Source organism: Mustela erminea, chromosome 15 (assembly GCF_009829155.1).
Source record: "Mustela erminea isolate mMusErm1 chromosome 15, mMusErm1.Pri, whole genome shotgun sequence".
Classification (NCBI taxonomy): Eukaryota; Metazoa; Chordata; class Mammalia; order Carnivora; family Mustelidae; genus Mustela; species Mustela erminea.
Window position 1 is genome coordinate 3,370,798 of NC_045628.1, and position 21,907 is coordinate 3,392,704.

Here is a 21,907-nt window from a genome sequence, read left to right on the forward strand (position 1 = left end):
AAAGCCTGCAGGGGGCTGCGAGCGCAGAGGAAGGCAGGCCGCGGGGACAGGATGGCTTCACTGGCCCTGCTCTTCGGCCAGCGACACAGCAACAACCCCAAATAAACACCACCGCCGAAGACTGAAGCTGCACCTTTTATTGGGACGTGGTACGAACACGGCGTTCCAAGCAGCGAGAAGGGCAGGCGGGGGTCGCCGCTGAAGGCATCCCGACCGCCGCAGAAGCACACGGATAAACGGGCGGTTCTGTTACGGGAGGGCTGAGGACTGGAGCAGGGAGCCAGTGGCACAGCTCCGAGGGGACGGCGACCCTGGGAGGCGGCGTCACCGCCCGGTGCAGCGGGTCCCCGCCAGCTCCTTTGGACGGGGCAGACCTCCGGGGTGACCCTGTCACGCGGCCAGCTGCGGCCCGGGAGCGCCCCCTGCTCCACTGAGCTCCCGCGGCCGAGGGTGACGCGGGGACAGGAGAAGTCCGGCAGGAGCTGGCCGTGCGCGTCCGCAGAGTCGCGGCCCCGGGGGGACGGGCCTCCCCAGGCGGCCCCGCGGAACCCCGGGACCCAGTCCGCGCGCACAGGCTTGATGCGGGCTAAAGCAATGACACGGTCTCGAGGGGGTTAGGTCCTTCAGGTTTAAAAAAGGTGCGGGAGGAGAGAAAATTGTAGACACGCGTTTTCACACTTGTGTTTGAAGGGAGCACCAACTGCGGAGAGTTAGAAAACGGGTCAGAACCCGGTCCATCACCATCAGGTTCGTAATGGCCAAACAACACAACCGACGAAGACACCAGGCGTCCGTCGCGGAGGGTATGCTGGGGGCGAGCGGCTGAGGGGCCAGGAGCATCGGGGACCCCGACCCCAGAGCCGGAGCGCGACCCTCGACGGCCCCGCCCGGTCCCGCTGGCGCTGCCCCGCGCTTGTCCAGCGCCTGCTCCACCGGGGGGCTGCGGGCCGAGAAACGGAGCGCGTACCCCGCACGGGCGAGAAGGAACACGCACTCGCGCACACGCACACACACACAGGCACACGGGCGCACACGCACATGCGCCGAGTCCCGCGGCCTCCGTCCGGGGTCCGGGCCACTCCGTGTAGACGCGTGCCAGGGGCCCCGGCCGGGAAGCGGCGGGCCCTTGAGCGCGCGGCCGCTCACAGCCCGGAGTCCCACAGCTCGGAGGGCAGCCGGCCGCAGGACGCGCCCTCGGGCTTCTTCACCAGCGTGGGCTTCTTGCAGGGAGGAGGGGGAGGCGCCCTGGGCTCCGGGGGGTGCAGGAGGCGCTGCCAGTCTTCCCGCCCCTCGCACAGCTTCCGCCTCCAGTCCAGGAGCTCCTGCAGGGCCGCGCTTTCGTTCTCGGAGAGCCGCAGCTGCTGGATGACCTGCGGGGGGAAGAGGGGAGACTTGGAGCCGCAGGTGCTGTGATGGCGAGAGGCAGCGGGAGGGCCACCCGGGGCTGCTCTCGCTGGCTTCCAAGCCTCCAGGCGCTGCTGCCTCGGGAAGCCGCCCCCTCCCCGGGGCTGGAAACTGCCAGGTGCAGGCGGCCCGCAGAGCAGAGCAGGGAGGACAGGAACACTGGCTGAGGAGAGAAACATGCAGGGAATTCCAGCAGCGGGCCCTTCGCCCTCTATTGCAGCACACCTTCTTAGAACATCCCCTTCCTCCCCCTCATCACAACCGAGAGGCTGTGTGTCATAGAGCTTTGTGGGTTTCTCGAGGTTCCCCCGATTCTAGGGCCCCCCCATCTAGGCAGTACTAGTCCACATCTGTTCAGGGAGCACGAGTCTACTCCTGACTACGAGGCATCAGCCCAGGGATGGGGCTGCTCGAGAGAGCCCATCCACAGTCAGTGTTAACGGGGAACGGCGCGGATACAGACACCGTCTCCAGGACCAACGTGAGGTCAAGGACAGCCTACCCGGCAGCAGGAAACGAGTTATAGGTCCTTGAAAACACTTGCAACCTCACCGGGGCCTCAGCACACGCTCTAGGTTGCAGCGGCAAATCAGAGCCGTGATCTGAACCAGCAGTGGGTGCTCGCTGTCCTTGGGCGCAGACAGACAGAACTTGATGGACCTTTGCAGGACAGCATCACAATGTGATTGCATGGGCTTCTTCCTGTCGCCTCCCTAGGACACGGTTGCTCTGGGCATCCTCAAGTGAGTGTGCAGACATCACAGCGGGGATACCGGGGAGAATTCAGAAGAAACTAGACGTCCCAGCCCACTTCCAAAGGCCCTCCTGCTTTGTGGTGGTGCAGCTCCCAGCCTCCCCAGCAAAACAAACGAGAGTGAATGAAAGCGGGCTAGAGCTGAAGACCAGCGTCCCTTTGCCACGCTCCCTTTCTCCTCTCCCTCCGTGGGACTGAGTGCAATCCGTGCGCCTCCTCTGCGATTGTGTTTTAGTGCCTCTACTGCCCCGTGTACACCTGGCGGTTACTATCAGCTGCCATCTCGTTCACTCTGTGGATTCCGAGCTCTTGTATATCCATAGTCCTTGGCCCACGTTCAGCACATAGAGCAATCTGCGGATAAGACTCTCATGGGATTTATTATGAGAGAGTATATAATTGATGGAAGAATATTTTTACCATCTGAACTGATTTTCCCCCCAGCTTCCTTGAGGTATTGTTTTTGTTAAGTAACCTAACTTTACGCTGATCTAATTAGAAACAAAACAGGAAAACTTCCCACCTGCATAGGGTTTTTAAGGTCATGTCAGGTTACGGCTCCCATTGTAAAGATGAAAAAAAAAAAAAAAAGACAAATTACCCAAATCATATATTTAGAGCATCAGATAGCTCTGAGAACCAGAGAAACTGAAATTCTGAATCTTTCTGAACAGATAATGACCAGCTGTTTTCTTTTTTTTCCCCTCTCCTGGGACATTTGCCAATTCTGAGTTCTGTAGGTCTAGAGAGCCCTTTCTAGAAGACAGAGAAACTGTACAACATGTTGCAGTTGTAAGAGACGAGAGACACAGATTGGGAATTTGCAGACCCTCAGATGATGACCGTTTTCCCCAAGAGATATTTGTTAAGTCCTCCAGCTGTATGTGTCAGTGGTGCTTTAGGCCAAAAGCTTACAAAAAACCAGAGTGAAATCCCCTGGGGTGTTTGAGGTGCTTCAGAAGAGGGTGGGATGGGGGAGAGAATAGCTTCAAGCGCCTGACTAGTCTTGTCTTGGAGACTTGCAGATTTTTGCACAGCCTGGAGAGGGGGCAAGACCTCTGAAATGCACAGCTGGAGCGCATCTGGGCTCTTCCAGAGCTAAGGAACAAAAACCCCACAGGCCAAAGCTCAGGTGGGTGCTGCCTGCGGGTGAGAGGCAGAGCAGAGGCTGCTTCTGCACCGCGGCTCAATCCGGGATTGGACTGAGGCCTCCCGCCCGTGCTTTTGCCCCCTAATGTGATGGTGGCATCTCTCCCTTGTCGTGCGCAGCCTCGGCAGCATCTACAGTTTGTTGACCCACGACGCTTACTGCGTGATCAGAAATGGCATGCGGAGAGATAAGGAAATTCACTAAAAATCAGAGCGTGAAGCAGATTCACCAGATGATCCTGATTTAGGGTTCGTCGATAGAGACTTTAAAATACCTGTGATGATGACATGCCTAAGAGAGAGGAAATGATGGGCAAACCGAAGACGCGGAACAGACACACATAAAAGGAATTCCAGAGGGAAGAGATACGCAAAGAATGTGACAGGGCAGTCCTCAAAGAGATAAGTTTCCTGAACTTCCAAAGGGCATCAATCCACACACCCAAGAGGCTCAGAGAAACCACACAAAAGGCAAACACACACAGGCCCCCCGCCAGCAGTGAGAAAGCACAAGGTAGATCCTCTTAAAACAAAGACAAAGGAAAAAGCTTTAAAATCTACAGGAAAGAGACACATTCCCTTCAGAGGGACAACAATGAGAGGGAAAGCTGACTTCTAAGCAGAAGACAGAAAATAATGAGTTAAAGTACTGGAAGAAACTAATTCAGCCTAAAACTCTACTCTCAATCAAAATAACCCTCAAAAGGTAAGATAGAGATACCTTTAGACAATAGAAGGGGAAAATTTGCCGCAGAAGTCTCTCATTTTTTTTAAGGAGAAGGAAAATGACCCCAGGTCAAAAAAATTGAAACTTAGGAGAGAATCAAGTTTTTAAATTTCTTAATTCTTAATTAAGTTTCTTAATTCATGGACACCAGAATTAAATCCAAGGGTAAAAAGAAGCTAGCTGTTGGGATACCTTATGGACCATAAATTATCTGTAGAACCGGAATGCACACCAAGGACGACCTGTGAAAGCCAGGAGGGGTTGCGGGGAGTTTCGAGGCGGTAGGCTTCTAGCAGCATTAGGAAAATGGTCAGGGTAACAAAAGTCCCTTAAGAGGCAGTAAGTAGAAAATGCACGCTTTCTTCTCTAGTCAAACTGTAGAACACGCAGGGAGAGAACATGTAATGACACGTGAAGTTACATACAGGAAATGTGAAATAATAAATATCCCATCAATCTAAAACAGAAGAAGGATACAGAAGTCCCATGAAAATGGAGGCAGCTCTAACAAGACAGAGTAAAGCATAAAAACTGGACCAGCAGCATGCACATCTCCGCCCAGCAGCTGGCCTTGCTTTTCCATGGCCGGATGCACAGACCGTGTTTCTGTTCATGCCGGGGCACCGGAGAGCCACACAGCTCTGTCCCCACGCCAGCCCCAGAGCACATCCATTCTGGGTCTCTTCTCAATCCCAGACTCTCTTCCGCAGCCCTTCATAATGACCAAAACCGTGCATGAGGTGGGCCTCCGCCACGCTGTTCCTAACAGGAACGCACTTCCAGATAGAGCCACTCTGCGGCTGCTGATCTGATGGCGGCTGGAGAGGAGGCTTTTGATGGAAAATGTCCCAAATCCCCTGAGCTACTGCTTCAATGTTTGGAGAAAAAAAAAAATGTTCTCTATCCTTTCAAAGCTTCTCAGTGTTTACTAAAAATATCTGAATTCCCAAGTACACTGTAAAAGGTGAGACTTATATACCCAATCCACTAGAAAGCATTTTCTTAATGAGGCTATTGATGTCTTGAATAATGTAGTAAGTAAAGAAGAACCCCATCTTCCAATCAACAACCAGGCGCTTTCCATGCTTCCTTGATAAGTAGAAACGTGACTGATGTTTGCAATAATCAACGAGTGCTCAGAATAAACCCTTCATTGAGAGATCCCATGGAACTTTATTGTCTATTATGGAGATTAATAGGTGTTGAGTAAAATCTAATAGGTACCTAAGGGTAGTTGCCAGAATGGTCTAAATGAGATGGTAACATACTAACATTATTGATTTTCCTTTAAAGAAAGAAAAATAAAGAATTTTCACAGGTTATTCCTTAAATGAGAGTTAAAATTTTGTGTAAGGATACATCATAGGTCACTACTTGCAACATAAAGAAGTTCAGAGGGGATTTTAAAATTATGATCTGAGAGACGATGATTAGATAAGAAGATAAGAACGGTGTGCCCCGAACGATGTTTAATCTGCTCTATTTGGATTTATTGAATTTATTAGATCATGAGGCACAAAAATCACATCTGTCAAAAGCCGTAAAAGGGCTTTAATATTTTAGAATAGCAAACAGTGGCAACTATGGATATTATTTAAACGATGGTCAAGTAACATACAAGCACTACAAAGTGTTCACAATGTTACCCAGCGCTCCCGCAAACATCACAATCAGTGTTTCTGCATTCTGTAAGTTACCTGACCTGTGGGAAATAACAAAAACCCTCACAGCTTCCTCTACCACTATTTCATGCTTCATGATAAATTACATATGATCATTAAGAAGGCAAGAATGACTTTGAAACAAAAATTTTGGTTTGGAAAATAGACTCGTGACTACTGACAACACACGTCTGGTCACCAGAGGGGGGGGTGGGGGGGGGGAAATAGGGGACCGGGACTTGACAGGATGAAAAAAATTTTTTTAAAATTAAGTTTTGGTATTGAAAGGGAACCATTTCTTTTCAGAAACAGAGGGAGTGATGCTGGGGGTCAAGGGTAGAGCTGGAAATGGGCGCCTTCTTACCCCCTCACCCCCTGCCCCATTTATCCTTATTTCTTCATTGGCTACAGGTGTCCTACTGGGATCTTGTAACTTGAAGCTTGTTTACCTTGCTTCAAAGATCTATCTCCACCCTGTGTCCCTGCAGATAGCTCGCCACTTAATTATTTTCTTTTTGGGCATGTTTTATATTACAGTGTTTGGACACAAAATCATCATCTTTCAGAACCAAAAAGCAAGTGTTAACGACTGGAGATGTAAACATTGTCCCCTACCTATGATCCCTTGGCTGTCCACGCTGTCCCATCTTTGTGCTCCATGAATGTGACAAATATCTTGCCTTTAAAGGAACTCCAAAGCAAGCAAAACACACAGCTGTCTTCACTTGTTGCACACAGCATAACAACGGGGAAGATGTCTTTTAAAAATCTCCCCTCTCCCGATCTACGTGGGAAACGGAGCTTATAGAGGAGGGTCTGGAGAAGCTCCACAGAGAAGGTTTGCTCTGAATGTTGAAAAAGGAGGCTGCCACCATTGGAAAAGGGGAAAGAAGAGGTGAGAAGAAGCGTTTCATAGGACTCGATGTACACAAGCCAAGAGGGACACGGGACTTCATCCTCTCCCAAAGCATCCCTGGCCCACGAGGGCCCCAGGGCTCGCTCGAGGAGACGCAGCATGGTCTAAAACCCAGTCCCTGGCAACTGGGGCGCGGGCCAGAATCCTGCATTTGCCAACAAGCCCGTCAGCTTCCTTATCTGTGAGGTGGGCTGGCAGGAACAGTCCACCTCAACAAAACGCAGGATGGTTTACAGGGGGAACGTGCGCGGGCCACTTAACAGCGCACCTTAAAGAAGCAACCAGTGCCCTATAAATGCAGGGTCTTACGGTTTTGTCATTGTTTGCTCTTGGACTTGAGAAAAACCCTAAACATTGCTGAATTATGATTATCCTGATGAGTCGAACAGATAACATTGCATGAGAACACTTCTCACAATTTGGGGCCCTCTGTAACATAACATAGTCTCTTCCTTATCAACAAGGAAATCTCACATATTGAGCAACCCACTGGATTTATTCTATACACATAAATATATATGCACACACATAAATATATATTTATATATTATTAAATATATATTTAATAAAATAATATATATTATTTAATCATAAAATAAAATACATTTATATGTCATTAAATATAAATATATTCTTTTATATTATATATAATAATAATATAATAATATATTATTTTGTATTATATATATTTTTATATATATAAATTTAAAACTAAAGAGAGTTATACGCGAAGATATGAAAGGTCCAGAGTTTCTCCGAATTTCAGGAGTAAGATAAACAGATTTTAGTGAATAGTAAATAGCTATTTGTATATGTTATTTTTGGGGTCCTCGCATTCTTGGATAATTTAGTATTTAGTGCGTTTTTCTTTACAAAATAGTTTTTCAAAAGCACTATAATCATTAAGCTAGTGCTCAGCAAGACTTTACTCTCCGACTTCGTATTTTATTTATAAGCGGACGACACAGGGAATATTGCTGATATCGCTGCAGATCAATGAGGAAACAGTGGATGGTTTCATATGCAAATGAGGCATCCTCCTCTGAGAAAGAGCTGAGCCGGACCGCAGCCTGGGCGAGGTGGGCAGTTGCCCCGCAGTTCAAGCCGAGAGAAGCGGCAGAAGCTTGAGGTCCCCAAGGGCTCAGGGTGGTAGACACGGACCCACGTTCATGGCATCTGCGTCCGACCACCTTCACTTTGTCATCCGTCATTTCATTTCAGCTGAACAAAATCACACCTAGCACGAACGTTGTAAACGTCAATTTTTTGCTTCTGTCGGTTTTTGTCGTGTTGAGTTTGTAAGTTTGCTTTGGTTTTACAGCTGTAATGACAGGTGAACGACTGCAGAGATCTAATGGAACCGTGTGTGTCTTACTATTATAATAACTTAAGAAACGTTCAGGGTTAAGGGGAATCTTGCTTCTATTTAAAAAGGGTCAAAAAATAAAATAAAATAAAAAGGGTCACATAGGGGCGGCTGGGTGGCTCAGTCAGTTAAGCGTCTGCCTTCTGCTAATTCATGGTCCAGGACCCTGGGAACGGCCCCCATGTTGGGGCTCCCTGCTCAGCGGGGAGTCTGCTTCTCTCTGACCCTCTGCTCTCTCACTCAACTGAATAAATAATATCTTTAAAATAAAATTTAAAAGAGGCCACATAAGATACGTAAGTAGGAAAATGTGGATCCATGTGGGTAGAAGTCTCTGGAGGTAGAATGTGTTTCTTGCTCAGACCAGGGGTGTCCCTTCGAGTCCAAAGTGAGTAAATTAATCTCTACCCAGCACCGGGTGTCCAGGGCCCTTGGAGAGCTGAAACAGAGGTCGTGTACGAATGCCCAGCGACATGCTTGGGACAAGGGGAAAGTTGATCAGAGTCGTCAGCGAGAAAGAACTCACTGTTGAAAATTTAAGCCAGCAGGCCTTGATTTGGGCCGCCAGAACTGCAGCTTGGGAGAAGGGTTCAGGCAGAAACCTGACTCCCATGCTCCGAGGAGACAGGACAGAGTAATAACGGTGAAGGTCACGAGTGCCGTTCTCAGTTAGGTCCTCCATTTACAACAGGGATTAAGACTGGCTTAACTGGGGTTGGTTGGGTTCATTGACACGTTAGGGTTATAGAAACTTTTGGAAGCTGGTTTCTCTTGAAGTGAAAAAAGGAAAGGACCTGTCCTGGGGTCCTGATGAGGAAGGACTCAGGTGCGGGCAGAGGGTGTGCAGCAGGCGACAAGTCTGGGTTCCTCCCGGGAGGACGTGCATAAATTCCTCCTCCCTGATGGCCTCCGGAGGCTATTTTAAAAAACTCTTTTAACTGGGTTTGCTTGCTGTGTATTGAAATCTCCTCTTACACAGTATATTAGATTTCTGGTTTCATTTTTCAAAAAGTAAATTTAGGGGCCCTGGGCACCTTACCGCCATCCAGGACAGGGAAGGAAAGGGAGAGAGATCCTTCAAGAAAGGCCAGACGGACCCTGAGTATGTTCTTACACTTGGGAGGCAATTCTCCTGTCACGGATTCAGATACGGTCCTTGCAAACACCATAAAACCCTGGGAACTCACTCAAAATGTTCTGTTGCCCTGAAATCACATCAGGTGTGGGTGGTCCCACGCCCATTAGTTACTCTGAGTTCACACATGTCTTGATGGCTTTGAATGGCTAGTGAGCGGCCCCCAGAAAGACAGCGGGACCGCCACCCCAGCCTTCCAGGTGACCGACGCATGCAATGCGTCTGACACTCAAGTTTATCCCATGCAGTGGCCCAAACGTCTGTGTCCCCCCAAATTTGCATGTCGGAATCCTCACCCCCCGTGTGGTGTTGTTTGTGGTTGGAGCCTGAGGGAGGCAATTAAGTCACGAGGATGGACCCCCATGAATGGGATCCGTGGTTTTATTAAAGCTCTCGCAAAGCTGCCTCACACTTTCCACCTGGTAGGACACGGAGAGACATTTGTAAACCTGAAGGGCCCCTTCCCCGACCATGCCGGCACCCCGATCTTGGACTTGTAGCCTCCAGAACCCCGAGAAAGACATATCTGTCGTTGATAAGCCACGCCGTCTGCGGCATTTCTTACAGAAGCCCAGACAGACTAAGACGTCCCATGCCCAGAATTATTATTTTTGGATGGCATGGGGGGAAAATGATACTATTGTATAACAGGTACAAACCCCAGGCTTCTAGAAAAGGGTGCAGACCATCTGTCAGCTTCAATGCCTTTGAAACCAATATCAGTGGAGAATCTAATAATATACCTGGAAATTATTCTGTGATTTTTATTTTTAAATTTGACATTCGAAACAAGTATGAAAGCTTCAAAGCTTAGGAGCCACTTGGTGATTTGGTATGGGAGAGCAGAAAGTCACAGTCCCCTGGGAGCTGGGACAACCAGACCCCTCAAAGGAGTTGACAGGCGGGAGGCCCTGCTCAGCCCCTCGAGGGCAGGCAGCGTCCCTGGAGTGCCCCCTATGTGTGCTGCACCGGGGGAGGGCACAGAGCACCTACAGAGCCGTCTACAGCCTCCTGTCAGCTCAGACCCTGCAAGCCACAGCCTCGTGTCCTCCCCTCTGTTCTCAAGCAAAGATCACAGAAGGGGAAGCCACGCCATCCACACTTAATAAACAGGTGCCTCCGATCACCCTGATTCAAGCTCCCAGCAGGTGTAAGCAGGCATGTCAATGACCACGGTCCAGACACGTCCCCGTGGGCTGGAGTACCCATCCCCCAACAACATCCCCTCCTTTTAGCGGGGTCTTAACAAGAAGACTTCATCGACGCGGTAATCCCGAGAAAATAGGGCCACTTACAAACACTGGCTATTACCTCCTGGACAACTCACTGTGGGTTTTCTTCCTTTCGTTCTTTCTTTTTTTAAAGGGTTTTGTTTGAGAAAATCTTGCTGTTTTGATACTTAGAAGTTCAAGACCTGAATCTTAGTGTCCATTTCCCCACCTGGACTTGGAAAGTTATTTTGTGCCTTCTCATGTCCAGAGGTATAGGCGGACATGAAGACAAGAATCTGATAAAGGAACGTAAAAACTGAGCTCCTGAAAGTTCTACATCTCAAGGGGGACACTTCTCATTAGTTTGCTCACTTTCCGGGTCAAAATCCACGGAATCTTTCACAACCTGGAGGGAAACCCAATGTGATGTGAAGGCTTCATGAGGTTATTATATGTCTTATTAATTTTCAATAGTTTTCTATGGTGTCATTAATAGAGTTCTATGAGATGAACTAATTAAAAAATGAGGTATAAATTTCTTTACTTCCTGTGGATATGCATTTCTGTGAATAATATTAATACATGTAAATTAATAATTTGCTGCTGATTTTTTACCCTAAGTCTTTCCCTTCCCGGATAAAAATAGACTTTGTTAAATAATTCATATGTAAAATCATGTTGCTGTTCATTTGTCACAGAGTTGATTTTTCTATTGACTAATCACCCAAAGGTGAAAAGAGGCATTTACTGACATTTATGGAAATTAAAAGAAGGAATCTTCTTGGCTGACTGAATGGTGAACATTAGTGTTTCAAATGCAAATCCCATTTCTACTTGATGCTAACAAGATGTTGGAGGGAAAAAAAAAAAAACGTTAAAAAGTGAAATCCGAAAATCACAGTTTGTAAAGCCAAAGTCTGTCTCAATAGATCCTAGAGAAGTGGCATAGAGTAACATGTGATTCAAAAAAATCTTTGATTAAAGTGTTGTATATTTTCATACTTCTAAAAAATCTTAAGAAAATGATCTGAATGTGAAAGCAGAATTTCTGGTTTAGGCAAAGAGAGCTGATCCTTTTTAATTTGGAAATAGCTATTTATACAGAGACTCAATGAAGTTCATCTTATTATTTTGTTTCTCTTGTTGCCATTTTGTTTCCTTCATCACCAAAAGGTTCGATAAAGGGAAAAATATCGCTTCAAAGGCACTTTACAAATCCTCTCGTAAGCAAGAGTAGCTACCTCTGAATAGCAGGCAGTGAGGAGGGGGAGAAAGGATTTTAGCTTTTCACCTTGTCTGTACACTTTGATTTCTTAAAAAAGATAGTAACCGTTCTTAAGTTTCGTAAGTAATATTATATTGGAATGCATTTAATATCATTTAAAGGGACATTTATTTGCATTTTGTGGCTGATTTTAGGTTAATAGCTTTGAATAAAAATGGACTCTGATGAGTGAATGTATATTTCTTCCTATTAATGGAAAGTTATAAAATAGAAATTTATGATTGTATTATACATCATGCAATGTAATTAATTTGTGGCACTCTGGGTTATGGATTTTGTATGAGTTCTGGTCTTTTACCTCAATTCACTTAAGAAAACATGACAGTATCAGTAAAAGTGACTAGAGTATAACAAAATTGATAACATATATGTAGGGTATGTTTATAATAATGACGTATTATAGTAATGGAGGTCAAATCCATGGAATATATAGAAAAACATAAATCTACTATATTGGAAATACAGAAAGTAATAGCATTATGATTACTTCTAAAACATTTTTCTCGGGATTTTATAGGGGACTCAGTGCAAACAGCAGGAGGTATTATTGAGGACAATTAATCTACTAGATTTTCTGTCTCCAAAGAAAAGATCTATTCGCATAATCTGTGTGTTTGAAAATCTTCAATGCGACCCCTTTGCCTGGTCTAAGCAAGCAAGCCTACACACTTCAGGAGGTTATAGAAAGTCCTGTATCTTCTGGCCACGCTGATTAGTCCAATGTCCTTACCGTACGTCCTCACAGTCTCTCTGTCCGTCCCACCAGACAGAGCCACACCTAGAATTCTAGAATTCGCTTTCTTTCTGCGGCAGTCCTGGTCCGTATGCTCACACACAGAGTGCTCTGAGGTCTCTGAGGGCCTATTTCTAACCTCATCTTCATGATACTGTTTTATATTCTTCAAGCATTTTCACACGTTACTATTCTAGTACTTTCTCATAATCATGTGAAGCAATAAGCAGGCTTTGTAGTATTAGCCTCATTTCACAGGTGCTGAAATTCATCTTTAAAGCCCAAGCTCACTTGGCTAGTAAGTGGTGTAGTCAGAACACAAATTCGAGTACACCAAGTTCAGTCAACCTTCCAGGGTACTAGTCAATGACTTTGGCCTCCAAGAAGCCTTCCTGGTGCGCCGATCAGGGAATGCGTGTTCCTTCCGTGACTGTAGAGTGGAAGGCCCTGTGACGCTTTCTACAGGACTGCGAGCCACACAGTATGACCTGCTTCCTCGAAGGGCTGCCATGCAAATCGAGCAACAAAACATAAAAACAGGAAGAGTTAGATGAACAGAGACGCTTAAACGTCACAGAACCACAAGCATGTCATGAGGGAATGCGGCATTAACCGACTAACACAGTGTCTGCATAATTATTGTCATTGGAGTACTGAGGAGACACGACTCATTTCAAAGTGATATATTGGCCAAGAAATTCGTACTGGGATGGGGCATTTGATTTGGAGTGAAATGGTGCGTGGGATACAAAAAGAGGGAAGGCCATTTGGGTTGAGTTCTAAAGGGAATGGTGTTCATGGTAGTAAAGTATTCCACAGCTTTGGAGGACAGAGAGGTCGCAGAGGAGCCCTTTCCCCACTCATTCAACGGGCCGGGACCCGCACTGCTGTGAAGGACACAGATTATCTGTTAATTTATTAATGTCTCATCATATTTTTTTTTCTGGGAACAACCACAATCTGTATGTTGTGGCATTAGATATAATGAAATAAGAAAGAGAGAAAAAAAAAAAAAACACCCTAAGAAACTAGATGTTAATAAAATAATCTAATCCAAGGAGATTTTTAAAAAAACAGCTCTAATTAGGAGAGGGACACAGTTTAGCAATTCCCTTGGCTGTGGAAGTTACAGCACTGGGGAGGGAATATTCTCTGTCCTCAACCTTGACTTTTCCCTCCAAAATTTAGTTACCCGTTGCCCGCATCAAAGTGAGAACTGGAGGCAAGAAAGGCGCTCCTTTACAATCATTAATGCAGCAAGAAGTTCCTAAAAGTGTGAAAACATTTCTCAGGGTGTCCAACTTGATATAGGGGATTAATTTTGTCCTTGAGGAAAATGAAGTCTATCGGTTTTGAGGAATTTCTGATAGACCACTTGTTAAGACTTAAAAGCTTTGGTTCTATATATATTTAATTTCCCTTGTGCTGAAATTGTGAACAGTTAATTATAGTGAAAAGATTTATTTTATACAAAATAAAAGAAGGATTTATTTTCTGACCTAGTAGACCTCAAAGATAGGATTCTTTTCTGATGAATCAAATACTATTGTATTTATATTATTTATAATTATTTATAATTAATACATTCATAATGTATCTATATATAGATACTTATATTATATATGATATTATATAAAGGTATATAAATTATATAATGATTATTATAATTATTAATAATTTAAATATATTTATATAAATATATGTGATTGTGTATTTTTTTTATTTTTTAAATTTTTTTGAAGAACTTTTTTTTTTAAGATTTTTTATTTATTTGTCAGAGAGAGAGAGAGAGAAAGCAAGCACAGGCAGACAGAGTGGCAGGCAGAGTCAGAAGGAGAAGCAGGCTCCCTGCTGAGCAAGGAGCCCGATGTGGGACTCGATCCCAGGATGCTGGGATCATGACCTGAGCTGAAGGCAGCTGCTTAACCAACTGAGCCACCCAGGCGTCCCATGTAATTGTATATTTATATTGTATATACAATTATATATAAATATACAATTTATAAATATACATATTATACAATTATATATATAAATACACAATTATATATATTTATATATATAGATACACACCACTGATCACTACTTTGTACTACTTTGTATTACAATGTCTAATAAGTGATATTCTAATGATGGTATCATTAGCAGGCACGATTTTTGATCTCTTAAATAATTTTTACTACAAAACGGAAGTTAAACTTAGATAACGAAGTACTGAGAGCAGTCATGCTTCGCCGCACACGTGCAACACTAAACTAAGTAAATGAGAGGCTACTAGTTAGCTCCACCATGGGCAGACCATAAGCAGCACTGGCCCGTGAGGAAAGAAGTACGTCGTTGGGATGAAGGATGAAACGGGTGTTTCTGGTCAGGGGTGGCCTTCCGTGTTGTCCTGAGTGTGCTTTGCTCCTTCTGGGATCTTGTACCGAGCTTTTAGATGGGGAAGGACATGGAGCACTAGGCAAAGGGGGGTTTGTATGGGCCAAGCTTGGAAGTGGATCAGCTCACTACGGTTCGCGCTCCCCTGAGTTGGTGTCCATGACAGGTCTGCTCTGCACCATGAGGGAATCTGGGAAACTCGGGCAGCTCTGTGTCTCAGGAGAAATGGGTCTGATGGGCACAGTGGCAGTCACTCTGACTCTGAGGTCCATTACAGTGTCTTTGAGACATAGTCATGGCAAATCCCGCAGGTACAAATGCTAGACAACGTAGGCAAAGGGAAAACATAGCAGGATGGGTTGGGAAGGAGAAGAGACAAGGTTTTGCCAAAGTAGGCAACACATGAGAGCAAATCTTTTTAATCAAGAGTTCTTTCCAAAAATAGATAATAAAAGTCACCTGGACGTGCATAAAGTTAATTTAAATCCACTTGGGATTCAGAAATCCAGGCTTTGATGTCATTGAGCTCATGAAATGTCTTCCCGATACCACAGCTCAGCTTGTTCTAGAGCCTATTTCTGACGGAGTCAGGAATACAAAATGACAGTTTCAAATAATAATGTAATCAGAGAGATAAAAGAATCCTGTCTTCGAGGTCGACTAAGGTCAGAAAATAAACCCCTCTTTTATTTTGAATAAAATAAATCTTTTCACCCTAATTAACCGCTCACAATTTCAGCACAAGGCAAAAGTATCCATTCCTTCCAGAATTGTGCATTCACACATGTCGCGTCAGTGTCCAGAGCTCCACAGCTAACTAGGCAGGGAATATGCAGCCTGGCTTCCTGGGGGCCTCGCTCCCAGTTCCCTTATCTGGAGCAAAATTAGAGCTCTGTTCATCTATATTTCCACTCACAGAAAAGGCAAACAATTACCTTCACTTATATTCTGAGCAGACCAGAATTTCCAAACCTGGTAAATGGTTTCGTAAAAAGACAGAACTGTACATTCATAATTCGTATTTTACATTTAGCCTCCCGCTATCATTTATAATGTAAAAGCCTCCCTTTTCTAGGATTAACGCTTAGAATGAATGTTAACTACAACTTCTCTTCATCTAAACATCTAGTAATTCATGGAGTTGGTGCTCCATTGGCCACACTGGCCACCTTGCAACGCAGGTGTGCAGCTGTCTCAGGGTCTTCACTGTTCCCCCAACTGAGGCATTCTCCCTGACATCAGCATGGCTCATTCCCTGACTTCCTTCCTCTGTCTTTGCTCAATGAAGCTTCTGCTGACCCTCTTTCTTAAAGTCGCTACTCAACCCAATCTCCCTCTACATCCACTCTGGTCACTCCCAGGTCTGCCTATCCTGATTACTTTTCTAATGTATTTTATTTCCTTTTAGTATATTATGCACTATTTAAATATTTTTTATTGTTTGCTTTTCAAAGTTAGAATTTAAGTCCCATGAGGGCAAGGATGTTGGTTTTGTAGACCAAGGTGCCTAGATCTGTGCCTGGCACAAGTTGGTCCACACGGAATATTTGTTGAATGAATGAATGAATGAACCTCTGAAAATTCAATTCTGTGCAATTCAGTTTCTTAGAATTCAAAATATTGTGCTATTAATGCTTTAAGTTGTTTTATATAATTGTATGGAGTTGTAGACATTAAAAGTGTACTGTTTTATATATAAAACATATAAAAGCCCACTGTTTTTTTTTTCTTTTACAGGCAATATAAGGGATGTTCAGAGTCTCTCTTGTTGTATGTGACTTTCACAAATCATGCCAACTTTAGAACATAATCACCAAATAAAATGTGACTTTAATATCCTCCAACCAGTAATGCAACTGCCTATGATTTTGTTTGCCGAGTTTATTGGTACATTTTTAACATGAGACGGAGTTTAAATATTTGAACAAATTTAGGAAATATCCTACCAGTTTGCTTCTCTTAATTCATCTGAAGCCACTACCAGATGACAATTACACAGAGTTGGCAATTTATTGAGTGCTTGTGTTTGGAATGCAAAACTGATTATGATGCATTCAATGCATTCTCTGTATGCTCAAAAGTCTGCAGGGTATACACACATGCACGTAATTATAATACAGAAAAATGGTTATATAAAAGGATATATGAATTCTAGAATTACAGAAACCAATTTATAGAGGCAAATAACTACTTTGATGAGAAGGGATGCTCAAGGAAAGCCAACAAGAAGAAAGTAACATTAAAGAAAAACCTAGAAGGTTACAGATAAATGCAGAGAATAGTCCATTTCAGGCAATGTTCTCAGCATTGGAGGTTAGTTGGAAGTATGGTCCTATGTTATAAAAGGCATGGGGCAATTGTTATTGGAGCAGAGAAATGTCAAACTGTATTGTAAATTTACACTATTCTCACAAATAAAGTACAGGTAGTATGAACTCCTAAATGTAAAAAACAAAAACAAAAACAAACCCTCAACAAACAAAAAACCCCAAACCCTAAACTTTGAAATATAGAGAGATAGATTTTTATGACAGCAAGGTAAGAGAGATTTTTTCTTTGACTTTTTGAAAAGAAAGTTTTTTTTTTTAAAACAGTACAAAAAAGCATAACCTATAAAGATGAGGGTTAATTTGACTACATTAACATTATAAATTTCTGTGGGATAAATACATCAGCTGGGCCACAGTGAAGTTAACTCCACAGCAGCCCATCACTCTCAGTAATTATGACTAAACTTTGGACAAAATGCACATCTATCTGAGGACCAGAAAGGTAAACAAAAACATGTGAATTGTGGGGGGAATCAGAACTTGGAGAATAAAGGCAGAAGAAAAAGACACTCAGATTAAGGAAAACTAGGAGCATTCTTCGATCAGCTGTGAATGACCTGCTCAAGGAAACAGTAGAAGGAAACTCAGAACTTTAGGAGTGAAGGAGAGCTGCAGAAATGGTAAGTACTGGGATAATAAAAAGGAGATTTTTCTCCCCTGAAGTTTTCTCATGCATGCATAACATTTCAAGGCAAAAGTGACAGCATTGCCTGGGAGGAGATATTCAATGTATGTGGGTGTACTGTATGGGACAACTATAAAATAGATGTAACATATGGCACAACTATAAAGAATGTAGATGTAACACATTTGCGACTGTAGATGCAATGTGTGTGGTGACTATAAAGTAAAGGTCAGTAAAGGAACAATATATGGTTGGCTGCAAATAGACTGAAAGTTAGGTGTGTATACATTACAACTGCTAATCCGCTATGAAAAAAATACATACGAAGAAACACCGTTGAACTACCGAAAGAGAAATTAAAACAGAGTCCTAAAAAAATACTCAAATAATCCCAAAGAAAGCACCATTGGGAAATAGATGAACAAAAATGGTGGAGAAAAAGAGCATGAGAGAAAACGGACAGACCTAAAGCCTATCACATTAATAATTACACTAAATGTAAATGGTCAGAACACACCAACTAAAATACAAAGACCATCAGACTGGATAAAAATAAACATGATTCATCCATTTTTTTTCTATAAAAATCATGAGTTAAACATGGAGACATAATTAGGTTAAAAGTAAAGAGACAGATTTTCTTTGGGAGGAGGAGGGAATGAAAACACTCTAAAATAAGATTGTGGTAAGAGCTGCACAACCCTGAGGACATACTAAGGAATCCTGAATTGTATTATTTTAAAGGTGTGGATTGTATGCTATGTGAATTATATCTTAATAAAGTTGTCTAAAAAAATTAAAGGGATGGAAAAAACACACCAACAGAATGATGAAGTGGCTATATTAACTTCAGATAAAGTAGACCTCCGAAGAAGGAATATCAGCAGAGAGAAAAAAGAAAAAAAGGCATAATGGTAAATAAATATAGTCATCAAGAAGACGTAGTAATCTTAATGGATCACACATCTAACAACAGAACTTACAAAGATGTGAGGTAAAAACTGTGAAACTGGAAGTAAGAGGAGACAAAATCTCAATTATATCTGGAGACTTGGATGCTGTTCTTTCAGAATTCAATAAAAGAAGTGGACAGAAAATCAGCCAAGATAGAGAAGCACTCAATAACACTGTCAGGCAACCTGACCCAATAGACATTTCCAGATCACTATCTGACAATAGCAGACTACACCTTCTTCTCAAGTGCACGTGGAAATCCCACAAAGATATCCTGAGCCATAAAGTAATTCCTGATAAATTGGAGAGAACTGAAATTATACAAAGCATATTATCAGATCATAATGCAATTAAACCAGAAATAAAAAGCAAAACGATATCTGGAATGCCCCTGAATATGTGGAAGGTAAAAACAGTAGTCAAAGAGGAAGTCCTACAGGAAAGCAGAAAACATTTTGAATTGATAGAAAATAAAAGCAAAACGTATCAGAATGTTCCAAATGCAGGTAATACAGTGAGAGGTGGAAATTTATTGCATTAAATACTATTAGGCAAAAAGGAAGGCATCAAATCAATGATCTAAGCTTGCTATTTAAGAAACTTAGAAATAGAACAAATAAACCCAGAGCAAGCAGCAAGCAAAAGGAAGAAAATACTAAAGAGCACAGAAACCAATGAAACAGAAAAATAATAAGAGTATCTCAATACAATCAAAAGTTATTTTTAAAAGATCAATAGAGTTGACAAACTTGTGGTTGGACTAAGAAGAAAACACTATAAGCCAAGTGTTAGCCATACCTGCAACTGACAAGGAATATCATCCAGGATATGTAAAGAGTTCCTGCAAATCATCAAGAAACCCACGCAAACCAGTTCAGAAATAAGAAAAGGATGTCTCCAGACTACCAGGTCTGACCTGGTATGGTCAGAACATATGAAAACACTGCACAGCAACCAGGGAAATGCAAAACAAAACCATAATAAGATCTGTTTTACAGTTAATCACATTGGTTAAAAAAAAAAGATTCATTAAACCAAGAGATTACTAAAACAGAAATGTGAAATATTCCCTTTTAGAGCTGTATAACTCAGTACAACAGTTTTGGAGAATAATTAGCAGAAACTTCCATGTTGAAAATGTGTATCTCCTGAAATGCAGCAGAAAACTTTGGATATTTGTCCCTACTGACGAGTTAGAGGCATACTCCATGATTTTCACTGTAGCATTGTTTCTAACAGTCATCATTTGGAAACTTGGCTTTGATCAAGTTTTCACTCCCCTTGGTCAAACTGCAGATCTGTTTTTCTTAAGAAATGTCATGAATATATATATATGTGAAACCTGATTCTGAGAAAAGTTGAGAGTGGAAGAGGCATGTTTACACCTAAAAAGTGAGTAATACAACCTTTGTTTGAAGGTGTTGCAAGAGAGCTTCTGGAGACACCAGTAAGAATCCGTGCTAATGACCTGATTAGATTCCTGTGGTAAATGTTTGGGTGGGAAAGTCCGTGCTGCCATATTGTCCCTGGGCACTCAGCGACATTTCCCAGCATCTCCCAAGGAGTCCGCTGGACTGGGTTTCTCAGGACCCTGAGCGATACCTCTGACCACCTTGTGAAAATCTGGAGGAAGACGATGGGGCTGCCAGGGACACAGTTATTCTCTGGGGCCTGGGGTGGTAGCAGGGTGAGGCCTGCCCTGTCCTGCCCTTCCCCAGGCGGTGGTGCATTCCTTTGGCCTCGTCTCTTGCAATAGACTTGCTCCCTGCTGAGTCCGCGGAGGGAACTTGAAGGCAAGGAGAGTGTGTCCACTGTCACCTTCCTTCCTCTTGCCTCCCCGGGACACCCCACCTTCAGGCCCTTCCATTTAACCCGGAGCTAACCCAGAATAAAACAGCAAAGGAAAGCAACTTGTGTCAAAGTGGGGGACAAACACCTCGACCAGTAGAACAGCAAGACAACCTGTGGGGTGATCTGCTCAGAGGGATACACCATTTTAAAAGCAGGCCAAGCAATTTATGGCGACATCCCTATCAGTAAAGGTGCAAACAGGCTTGGAGGGCTGTTCACTAACTTCAGGACAGGGGTGGCGGATTAGGAACTGGGTCATAGAGTTCCTGAAAACTCATGGTCCCTAAAATATCTGATGCCAGAGCAAATATGGGGAAATATTCAGATTTACCGAAGTTGGGTGTTTTACTCTCGCTGTGCTTCGTTCCCCAAAGTTTATGGTATTCAGCCACAAAATATTCTGAAAACCACATACTTGTCCCATTTTGACCAAATCCCAGATGAGTGTGGGTTGGGGGAGGGGCTGCCCCGTGTCATCTCCCGCATATTTTAGATAGCATCTACTATGTTAGAATAAGAACTGAGGTTCAGAATACTGACTCAGTGGGGGGGGGGGGCGGGGAAGACCAAGATAAAATGGCAAACATGGTTTTTAAGCACTTGTTATACTGTAGGGCAGGCTTGTCAGGTTATATAGATTTTCTTGAATCAATCTGAAAACTACTCGCTACTTTCTCTAGCCCCAAGTTCAATAACAGTTACGGGGCTCATACTCTGTGCTTGGCTTCTCTTTTCCTTTCTTTAATTTTCAAAATGAAACTTACTTAATGAACTGAACACAGAAGTTCTTGAGTTAAACGGAGTTTGCCCTTAACCACATCCTCGCCGTACCCTCACCGTCTCCCGGGTGCGCTCGTGTGGGCTCGTGGCAGCTTCCCCGCCCGGAAGGTGAGCGAGCCGACCTAGCACAAGACCTTTCCACTTCTCATTCTCCTAATATTTCTTAAAATTGAACGATCTCTTCATTGGTGATAGTCAACATGTTCCTTAGAAAAACACTGTGCATTTGAATACATTTTGGATCTATGTATGGTGCAATCTTATGAGGGAAAGATACAAAATATAAGACCTGGTTTTGTTTTTTTATTTTCCAAGTTTCTACGCATCTAGCTAGGATCACGCTCTTTTCTGTTGAAAATGCTGCCGTTCAACTCATACCATCAAATTAATTTACTGCCTTCATTTCTCGCACGTAATATGGAAGTCACGAGGGGTGCATACTGATTCCCCCAAACCTCTGCTGCCTGGAAGGGCTTTCTGTCCATGCTAGATCGGCTTCTGTTCGTAGCTTACAATGAAATGCATACATGTTTCCTTTTGAAGTGCTTATCTAGTTTCTAATTCCTACCCTGTGCTTTAGAATGATCCCTTAATGACTGAACTAAATGTGTCTACGTTTGGTTATTTTTCCTAGCACACTGTTTCTT

At 43.5% G+C, this 21,907-nt stretch overlaps 1 protein-coding gene across 4 annotated transcripts in view; it reads right to left on the reverse strand.

Annotated features, from left to right (window-relative positions):
• Positions 1 to 612: 612 nt before the first annotated feature.
• Positions 613 to 21,907, reverse strand: part of MYO16 (myosin XVI) — a 584,648-nt gene continuing 563,353 nt past the window's right edge. For all 4 annotated transcript variants that reach the window (XM_032314881.1, XM_032314880.1, XM_032314879.1 and 1 more), the window contains exon 35: positions 613 to 1,370. In XM_032314881.1, the coding sequence (XP_032170772.1) occupies positions 1,143 to 1,370 (228 nt within the window). In that variant the 3' untranslated portion in view covers positions 613 to 1,142. The remainder of the gene's footprint in view (positions 1,371 to 21,907) is intronic.